At 33.4% G+C, this 10755-nt stretch overlaps 1 protein-coding gene across 2 annotated transcripts; it reads right to left on the bottom strand.

Annotated features, from left to right (window-relative positions):
• Window positions 1-208: 208 nt before the first annotated feature.
• On the bottom strand, window positions 209-4368 carry LOC116124138 (UDP-xylose transporter 3). Of its 2 annotated transcripts, XM_031409852.1 has the most exons (9): window positions 4240-4368; window positions 4048-4087; window positions 3766-3966; window positions 2970-3154; window positions 2284-2351; window positions 1470-1602; window positions 1135-1296; window positions 779-1051; window positions 209-633 (listed from the first exon to the last, which is right to left on the bottom strand). In XM_031409852.1, exons 3-9 carry the CDS (start codon window positions 3884-3886, stop codon window positions 520-522), a joined length of 1056 nt encoding a protein of 351 aa, XP_031265712.1. In that variant the 5' UTR covers window positions 3887-3966; window positions 4048-4087; window positions 4240-4368; the 3' UTR covers window positions 209-519. The 2 variants fall into 2 exon arrangements, with proteins under 2 accessions (XP_031265712.1, XP_031265713.1); XM_031409853.1 differs by lacking the exons at window positions 4048-4087; window positions 4240-4368 and having other exon boundaries at window positions 2970-3212; window positions 3766-3904.
• Window positions 4369-10755: the final 6387 nt, after the last annotated feature.

Below are 10755 nucleotides of genomic sequence, written 5' to 3'. Positions count from 1 at the left end.
CACCAATATCAATGCAATCTGTATAATGCCATTAAACTCTGATTTTGGATTAAGTCCCTGATGAATACCAAAGAAAATGTTGTTGTGATTCGAATTAGCCCTTTACCATCCCATTTACGCTGAAGAATTGAGGAGGTGAAGCATACACCAGGACCTGAAGCGTTCATTAGTTGAATAGGTGATGAAATACATAACATAGTGAACATGATTATAACAATGATGAAATTTTTCAGTATTTGATAACAGTATACACTTTAACAAATCAAATTCTGGTATGTTTCCCATTTCATGCCTCATTCATACAGAAACTATTAACCAAAACTGCTTATATAAAATGGCATTTTCTTGTCCCTGGGACTACTATAGTTCAACTTGTAATCTCTGAATACCCAATCTCCTGCTATGCAATACATGCATGACCCTTTAAGGCCAATCAGCAACATCTTCATCGCTGGAACACTTTTACAGACTCAGATTTTATCTAAGGTGAATGAATTAATCAGGATCCAGAATAAGGTCTCATGCATGCAGGTCCTTGTTTGAATTCCATACAGGAGCTTTTGCAACACCTTCATTTATGATTCCTGTTCCTTTTTCCACACTAATTAGAGGATCAGATTCACTTTCCTTGACCTGAATCCATTGCAGATAGGATCAGTAAATATTTTCTTTTTAAATTCATCCACATGATACTATGACATCATAGGAATAAAGATTAAATGAACATATATTATCAAAATCTATACACACACATATCAAAAGAAAGATTGTGCACTACCTGCGGCAATTGGGTTGCTGCTTCATTAGCCTTCTGCTGGCTATCAAGAGTGCAACAATATGAATAAAGTACCATTCCAACTACAGCAATCAGGATTCCCAAAATGTTCCGCCAGCTAAATGGATCATGAAGTAGTACATAGCCAAATGCCAAAACTAAACAAGTTTTCAGATGTCCAAGGACCTGATAGGTCACTGGAGATGTCTTTCCAATGACCAGAAAAGTACTGAAGTTTACGGAGACAGATATCAGGCAGGATAGAACAATGAAGAACTGCAGCCAAGATGATGCATGTAAAAGTTATTAATAGAAACAAAAAGAGAGGAAAAAAAAGAGGATAGACATTTAATTCTCACCAACACTTGAGGGGTATATTTAAAAGCAAACACATTTTGGTTGGTCAAAAGCCCATCTAGAAATGGACCAACAATGAACAAAGTCATCGCCTGATAGGGGCAAGACTGATAAAGAAGTTGAGTTGAAGAAACTTTGAACTTCTTCTGGATGGTATTGGTCATCTGAGAGAAAGTAGTTAAGATTTCAACAAACCAAAGAAATTCTATAGGAGACTAATCTGGCCCTACAGCAAAACAATTAACAATTTATATTCTATTTAGTAAACATCGAACATGTAAGAACATTAAAAAAAAAAAAGCATAGAAATAGCGAAAGACACTTTAGCTGAGGATACAATCTGAGCGACACAAGTTGTAATAACTGCAAGTAGCGACATGACAGAACCCAGAACATTAAGCTGAAGATCAGTCACGGTTGCAATTCCAACACCCACAAGAAGGATGGCTAGTGAAAACTGGATACTCCGACTGCAATTATTTAATGTAGTATTAAAACATAGCTGTAATTAGCTAAATAATTAATCAAAGGAATATATCGAAATTGAATATGAACATAGGGAAGCAAAACAAGCACACCTAATATTCATATAATAGTATTGAAATCCCGATAAATGACATGTTTCACCAAACTGAAAGAAAAGATTTAGAGCTAACAAAGTGACAGCTTTTCAATGGAAAAAGAAAAAACCATAACCATAATAGAAACAAATTTATGCTGATGAAATCAAGCATACTAAACCCAACAACAATACAAGAGCAAACCATATGATCTAAAATTAGAAGACCATCTAATAGCCCATTAAAGCAGGCTATCAAATGGTACAGGGAAACTTCCACAGCTTCCAACTCACTAATTCAAGATTGTATTAACATCATCATAGGACCACACTTGAAATATTTAAAATTTTCCATTTCCAGGTAACCTCTCTACCCAAGAATGTTCTCCCCCTATCCAAGATCTAAGGGTCTACCAGCAAATGCCTTCAAGCATATGATGCATTATCTATCCTCGAAAGCAATTATTTGAGAGGCCAATCTGAAACATTTACCAGAGCAGGGAACTGTACTTTCATTTAGACTGGCATAAAAAGAAAACAGGAATAAATTTTTTTTATCATACAAATAGAGTTTCATAATCAAATACTATACCTGAATTGCTTTCTGAAGAATATGGTCTCCAAAAGAACAGTGCAGGGGATGATTGCAAGTTTCGTCATCTAAATGACAAATAAAAAACGAGAATTTTTCAGAAACTAAAACCAGAATAAAGACTATAAAATACTAAACAAAAGTATTAACTATCAGAATTTGTAGGTAATCTCACCAGCAATAGAGGTTTTTTTAAATTTTCTAGGAGGCTCCTAACATTTTTCTACAACGGCTTCTGATGACTTTTATAATTTCCGAGAAAGGTTTCTTACATTTTCAAACCACCTGGATTTGCTAGATTTACCACCTAACTTCAAGAGAGGTCAGTAGTGTTTACTCAAAATAGAGTAGAAGGTGCTTTTTAGTACACTATTGAAACACATTAATTCTGTAAAGGTAAATTGCTCTATAACATAAAATAATTAATAGAATGAAGGAAGCAGACAGAAAACCTCTCGATCAACCCAACTCTGATACCAATTTGAGGAACCAGTATTTTGAAAAACTTCAAATTATTACACTAGGACTCAAAAATAATATTAACATTGTTGGCATAATTGGTTCTAAAGAAAAATTAATGAAGTTACATAATCATAAGACTAGTTACAGATCATAAGACTGATAATGTTTATTGTTGTGAAGACAAAATTCAAAATCACAAGTCAGCTTGTAGAATGAAATTTTACCTGGTAGAAACCAACAGAATTGAAACCCAAGCTAAGATTCAAAAGCCCAATGGATATTCCATTCAATATGCCAAATCCCATAACAGCTCTAGGATCAAAAGGCTTGTGCTCAAACAATTTCATCCATAATGCCACGTGAAGAGAACAAAATGTAACCAGAAGATGCCAGCTAGTCAAAGTTGTGGCTGCAATTCATAAGTACTCAAGAGTAAATAATCACGTAATAGCTAGTCAAAGTTGTGGCTGCAATTCATAAGTACTCAAGAGTAAATAATCACGTAATAGCTAATAAATCAGAATCGAGCAATAATGATGATAGTAGTGATGATCTCAGTTGAAAACATATGGTAAACTACTAACAGCTACATGCGGGCCTGACACATTGTAATTTATCACTCCATGGACTAAATCAAAGGAAAGAGGAAAAACTCAACCATTCAGCGTTTAACACAATACAAGTACATTCTACTAAATCATTTCAAAAAGATTTCTCAATAACTACAAGATACTTAGTCCAGCTGCTTGGATCTATTTTAGTTGACAAAAGGCATCGTAATCGAATCCCACTCCCAGCAGGTGAGAGGGGTTTAGTTTAATTTTGTAAGTTTGAAAACTAAAACAATAGTCCCATTATGCTAGATATTTACTGTCATTTTCTTCAACAGATTAGTCTAAACTCTTAAAAAAACTAAATTAGATCTAACAACTCAATTAACAGCTGCTAATTATAATGAATAACAACACGATCAACAAAATTATAATATCGACAATAACAATAATAATAATAAAAGCTCACCAAAAGTGAAACCGAGCGAGCTTATAAGCGCCTTGTTGCAAATCACAATGGAAACAGATGAAACCACCGACAAACTCAAAGCTCCAATTGTTCCCAACTGGAACCTCTGGCCTTCACTCATCTTCTCTCTCTCTTTCTCTTTCTCTCTCTCTCTCTCTCTCTCTCTCTCTCTCTCTCTCTCTTTATTGGCTCGATCTGGATCTACAAAAAAACGCAACCACGTATACATAAACACACGTATGAAACACAAGCACGTAGAGGGTCAAGATTAGAAATGCTTACCTCATTTAGCGCGGAATTGGAAGGCTTCGAAACAGCTCAACTGAGATTTAACATAAATTGAAGGATAAGTGAGAATTAAATCAAGATTTGGTTGAAATTGGGGAATTTAAAAGAAAAAATAAACCCTAGATCTGAGAGTAATTAATAATTAAGAAGATGATTTTTATTATTGAGTGAGAGAGAAAGAGAGACCTGAAAATGAAATGAAATGAAATGGAAATGTATCAACCAACAACACTGATCGTGTCACTTCCTATTAGAATGAGAGAGAGCTTGTTCTCTGTTTGTTTTATTAACTAATAATTTGTTATCTTATTTATATGGAAAATTTTCATTCTATTCAGATGCTCTTTCATTTTAATAATAATTTCTTAATTATAAGTCAATTTACCTAATTTGATAAAAACTTTATTTTTATAATTTTAGGAAAAATTATATTAAATAACCTTTTTTTTAAATTGAAAAATAGTACAGTTTTAAAAGTCTCTGGAAAAGTAATCATATTTTAAAATTTTAGCAATCACTAGATAAATTACTCCTTTTTTTTTTTTAATCTAAAAATCCAAAGTGTATCGGAAGCTATTAGTTCCTCCAATAAATGACTATAGTTTGGTTATTGATTACCTTGAGTGTGCGCGTAGTTCAATGAAGTTTTATCCCACAGAAATATTGTATTATTGGAAAGACATTTATAAGAAAGACAGATTACTAAGAAATTTTTAGATAAATGTATATAGTTGGTTGGAATAAATCAATAGATATATTATTATAATAATATGCTTGATTAAGAGGATAAATGAATAGGCATGTTACGTAGATTACTAATTGCCTTCCTTTTTAAATAATAAAATAATTTTATTTAATTTTATTATTTTTAAATTTTTTTAACCCCTTACATTTGAAATTTTGCTAAAACACGCTAGCCATATAAAATTTTAATTTATAGCAAAATTACCCCCACCCACCCCAAGCCACTGCCGACAACTAGCCACCATCATTGGCAACTGCTATAAAAGCCCACGATCGGTTAAATCTGGTTGGTCATGCGCCGATAAGGCCTAATCCAGCCATGGATCTAACAGTTAGATCTGGTCGTGAATATGGCCGTTTCACAGTCAAAGATGTGGCCATGAAACGATGACCATTTTACAGCCAAAGATCTAGCCTTTTCACAGCCATATCTATGGCGTTTCACAGCCAGATCTGGTCGTTTCCGACCATGGATCACAAATCCATGGCCGAAAACGTCCTTACCGGCACACAACTGGCAAGATTTTGTTGATCTTGCCCCAATATGATGATTTTCACCGACGGCCAACGGTGGTGGCTAGTGGTCGACGGTGATCTTGGGTGATTGGGGGTATTTTGTTAACTTTTAAACTTTTTGTGGCTATGGTGTTTTAGCTATATTTTCAAATGTAAGGGGGTCAGTATTGTTATTTGGTAGATATATGAGGACAAATGTGTCCTAAATGATAAAAGATTAAGGGCAAAACAGGGTCAAAATTAAGATTACCTCGGTAATCTTATATTAACACCCTTTGGGAAGGTAATCTGATTATCCCTAATATTACCAATAGTAAATACTATTTGCAATAAAAGATTACCTAATATTTTATTACTTGACAACCAAACGAATGAATCTTGAAAATTAAACAAAGATTACAAAATTAATCTTATATCACCCCGAACCAAACGCAACTTGAGTTTTTAGTTAAGAAAGGGTGATATGGTCCGATGGATGTTGAAATTTTAGAATAAAACTATTTTCCAAGAGACATTCAGAAATAAACTATTCTTTAACTGAGAACCAAAAATGCGCTGTATAATAGAATTTCCATAATTTAGGACATTAACATCATATATCCCAATTAATAACTCTTAAACAAATTTTTAATACAAATTCTTATTCATTAGCACAATTCAATTACTTTTAGAAAATAAATTAGTGGTATTTATTTTTAATAACTTGACAACTTCTTAATTTTTAAAAATTTTATAAGATTAATATTATATATTGTGGATTCTTTTTTTTTTTTTTTTTTTTTTATGATCAAGAATGTCCGAACCAACTTACATACACTTTAACTATTTCCTCTGGACCCTAGAACGACCGACCGGATAAGAGCTCTAATGATTACCTCTATTAGCACCCAAGGAGGGACTCCCTCTTAAGTAATACATCAAAGAGTTTCTATCAAACCGTTTAGCTACCTAGAGGTAATTGTGGATTCTCTTTTTAAGTGGTGTACATAATAAATACTAAATAAACCAAGTTTAATAGGGTAATATTTATATTTCATTGAATATATGAATTTGGCTATGGTGGAGAAAGTTATAAAGGAATTAAAATAGCGTATAGAGTTAATGCAAAAATTACCTAATTCAACGTAGCTCTAACCAAAAAAGTGTTGTTGATGTGTGACGCTAGCTCCGAAATTTGGTAGGTACTGTGTTGTGTTTGGTGCATAATTTTTTGGCATTTCCTTTTTAGTAAATTTGGTGCAAAAATTACTCTTGACATAAACTTGAATTTGGCAGTTAAATGTCACATTACTTTAAATAGATGAAATTCACATAGATTTTATTGTATTTGCATCATTAAAACTTTATAATATATAGGGGCGTTTCAATCATATATGTTTTATTATAGGGAAATATTATATTAACAGAAAGAAAAATCACATTGAAGATTATTAAGGATATTTAGAAAATATGTTTGATTTGTTCGAATAAATTGGTGAATAATATGTTTGGTTGGAGGGATAAATGGGTGGATATGTTATATAGATTATAAAATTGCCCTTCTTTTTAAATATAAATATAATAGTATTTTTTTATTATTATTTTTTGAATCATTTCTTTTAATCACCTACATTTGAAATTTTGCTAAAACCCCCCAGCCATATAAAACTTTAATTTGTAGCAAAATCACCCCCACCCACCCCAAGCCATTGCCGGTAACTAGCTACCACCGTCACCAGTCGACGGAATGGCACACGACTAGCCGTATATGGTCGGCCGTGCATTGGCAAAGCTAAAAATAGCCATGGATCACAAATCCATGGTCGGAAAATAGCCAGATCTATGGCCATAAAAATGTCAAATCTAGCTGTTTTTGGTTATGGACTGGAAAAAGGCCTTAATGGCGCACGATTGGCCAGATCCCACCGGTCGTGCACCATTATGAAGATTAACGTTGATGGCCGGTGGTAGTAAGTCATGACCACTAGTGGTCTTGGGTGGCTGGGGGTATTTTGTTAACTTTTAAATTTTTTTGGGGTGGGGAGTTTTAGCTAATTTCTCAAATGTAGAGGGGCTAGGTAATTATTAATTGGTAGACATTTGAGGGCAATTGTGTCTGAAATTGTTTTTAATTAAGGGCAAAATGAGTAGAAAAATCAAATTACATCGATAATGTTTTAATAACACCCCCTAGCAAGGTAATAAGATTATCCCGTACATTACCAACAGTAAACACTATTTGCAATAAAAGATTACCTTAATATTTTATTACTTGCAAACCAAATACTAGAATCTTGCAAAATAAACGAAGATTACCCCCGTTATCTTATATACCCCCGATCCAAACAGCCCCATAGTAATATGCCATAAAAGAATTTTGTATTGTAGCTTCATAAATTATAAATTCTCCATTTTGTATGGGTAAAAATGAATCTAAATTGGATTGTGGGTAAGTAACCAAGTATGCCAGATCAAATGAATTTGGAAGGATTGTTATTATATTAAAATAAATTGATGAGTTAAGCTTAAGCATGTTCCAACTGACCAAGTCAGTTCTATATAACATAATCAAAAGCCTTAATAAAGGCATAATATACATGCAGGAAAAATATAGTTAGCCCTGGTTATAGCCATTAGATTTTGTCTTTTGTCAACCTATGGGCAAGATCCAATGGCTGAAACTGAGGGTAAAACTTACCCCATTATATATACACACCGAATGTGAGTTTGGATTTATGTATCCATCTTTTTCATTAAAACATTGATTAGACTCCACCTTTGACTTTAAATTAACATTAGTCACTTTCTTCACTTAGACACCTCAACGAACTTACAGGTTTTTATCATCAAACCCCTAAGAGATTAGGAAATATAAATACAGCCTATATTTTGCAAACGTACTATATACCTCCTTAGATTTTTATTTACCCCCTTAAAACTATCATTTACCTCCCTAAAAACTAAAAAGTATCTAACCCCTCCTATATGAGAATATATAATACTTTTCAAAAACCATGGGGATGCTTAATACTTTCTCATCTCTCAAGGGGTGAGTAATAAAAACCGACTTTATGTACTGCCTCATTTTCTCTATTTAATTAAAAGGATTTATTAATTCTTTCCCTTGAGCTTTTCTCAAATAAATTTCCCCCTTTAGGTTTCAGAAATAATAGAATACACCATGGTCAAGGACGTAGCCGGAAATGAAATGTGGCGGGTCAAAGTTGGAAGAACAATACAATTGAATTAAAATAAGCATAAGTTTTGTATTTATAAAATTTTCATCAACTAATACATTTATAATTATTCTTGACATGATTTCATCTTTTGAAAGTATTGTATAATAATTTCATTATCAATACTATCAATTACATCTTTCTCTATATACACAACTAAACTATCGCTCAACCATTGATCACTCATTCTATTTTGCCACTCATTCTATTTTGCAAATGATTCTTCACAAAATTCATTCTTCAAAATGCTCTCTCTATTCTAACAGTGGCAATGGGTAGAGTCAATGCTAATTTCACCAACAAATATACTAATGGAAACATTCTATCATTCTTAGTTTTAACCATCATTTTTACAAGATCTTTAATCTCTTTCAATCCCATAAGTTTGACATTAGAGTACATATCCAAAATATAAATATCAAATTGAGAATTAAGTGCCATGAGTTCTAAGTTGAAAAAACCTTCTGGATAAAGTTCGGCAATATGCATAAATTTTTGTTTATCAAAAACAACAAATGATTCATTTGGACATTCCAAATAAATAAGCAATTTAATGTTTACCTCATTGAAATGATTATTCAACTCTTGAAGCTACATATCTAGGACATTATAAAAATATGGGTAAAATTTGTGATCCCAATGGCAATTTCATCTTCCTAAATCTTAATCTATAATTTAACCTTAAACTTTCAAAATAAAAGAATACAAATATAAAATGTATTAACATAACTTGATAAATTGAAGAAAAAAAGGGCTTGTCTGCTTGATAGGGGGGAGAAAACTGTATTTGTGTGGATAAAGAATTAGAAATTAAGAAAAAAAACTTGAAACCTAAGTTGTTGAATCTGTTATAGGCAATAGAGAAAGACCGATATGGGAAATAGAGGAAGAGGGGTTTAGTTTGATAGTCCAAAAAGAAAAATGAGAGTTCAACTTATTTGATGGATTGAAGTTTTTTTTGTCATTTATTTTCCATTTAGGGGAAAAATCGTAAAACTAGTCAAAAAAATTCAAAACCTATTTTAACAATTTACAAACTCAAACCAACCAAACACCTCCCCCACCCCCAACAAACATGGCGGCCTCCGTCCCTGACCATGACAAAAGTGTGCCATTAGGAATCACTTTTTATTTTAACAAATTGAGGGTAATGTGACAACTGCAAGCCCAAAATATCAAATTTGGAAAATCAAAAATAATTTTTTCTTAAAAAAAAAATAAGAAAAAGATTTAGAAAAAGAAAGAAAGATACGATGTTATGATTAAAAAGAAAAAGATGACTATATGAAAAAAAAAAAAAAAAAAGCCTTTCACCATCAAGCCACCACCATACACAGACCATCAGCTACCTGTTAGGATCCCACATTGGGATCTCACACCCACCAAGTGTGGTACTTAAGCCTAGGGGCTCTCCCACCCATCAGGTCGATCTTTTGGGTTGGGCTCTCCTTTGGGTTTGAGTTCTAATATTAGTGCTATTTGTTGAAAGTTGGGCTACGGAAAGGGCTACCTATAGGCTAGATTAAGGTGTAGTGTGCTTTCCTTGGGAGGGGGTGCTGCATCGAATAATTGATAGGTGAGTGAAATCGCCCAAAGAGGGAAAGGGCTACTATCGGGTCAGTGTCGATAGAGTGAAAGCCGCCGTGGACGTCGGCTCTTGAAAGGGGGTGCAATGTTAGGATCCCATATTGGGATTTCACACCCACCAAGTGTGTTACTTAAGCCTAGGGACTCTCCCACTTATCAGGTCGGTCTTTTGGGTTGGGCTCTTCCTTGAGCTTGAATTCTAACACTACCGGTTCAATCCAATGCCACCTCTGCCTCAATGTACTTTGTCTTCACTTGACACCAAAGTCTAAGACCTTTGGTCTTGTTGCATAGCTGCTACTTGAGGCCTTAACGATAACCACACTAGGCCAAAAGTCATAACCTTGTGTCTTATTTTCCTTGCAAGGTGCCTACGTTAGGCTACCGTTTCGATTTTTCCAACATTATTTTGGGTTTTCCACCAACATTCTTCTTCAATCTTCTCACTTCCTTTGCTCATGGATTTCTTTATGATAAACTAACAAGCTATAGCTCTATTAACTCAAAGAGTCATAATGCTCTTATTTTGATGATAAAAGACTATTGCCCTTAAGCATTATTACTTACTGAAAGAGCTTGTCAACTCTTTATCAAGCACAATGGAATGGTTATGGATGTGTGTTACACTAATTTGCTTGAT

Source organism: Pistacia vera, unplaced genomic scaffold (genome assembly GCF_008641045.1).
Source record: "Pistacia vera cultivar Batoury unplaced genomic scaffold, PisVer_v2 Contig15, whole genome shotgun sequence".
Classification (NCBI taxonomy): Eukaryota; Viridiplantae; Streptophyta; class Magnoliopsida; order Sapindales; family Anacardiaceae; genus Pistacia; species Pistacia vera.
This window is presented reverse-complemented; position numbering and strand designations above follow the sequence as displayed.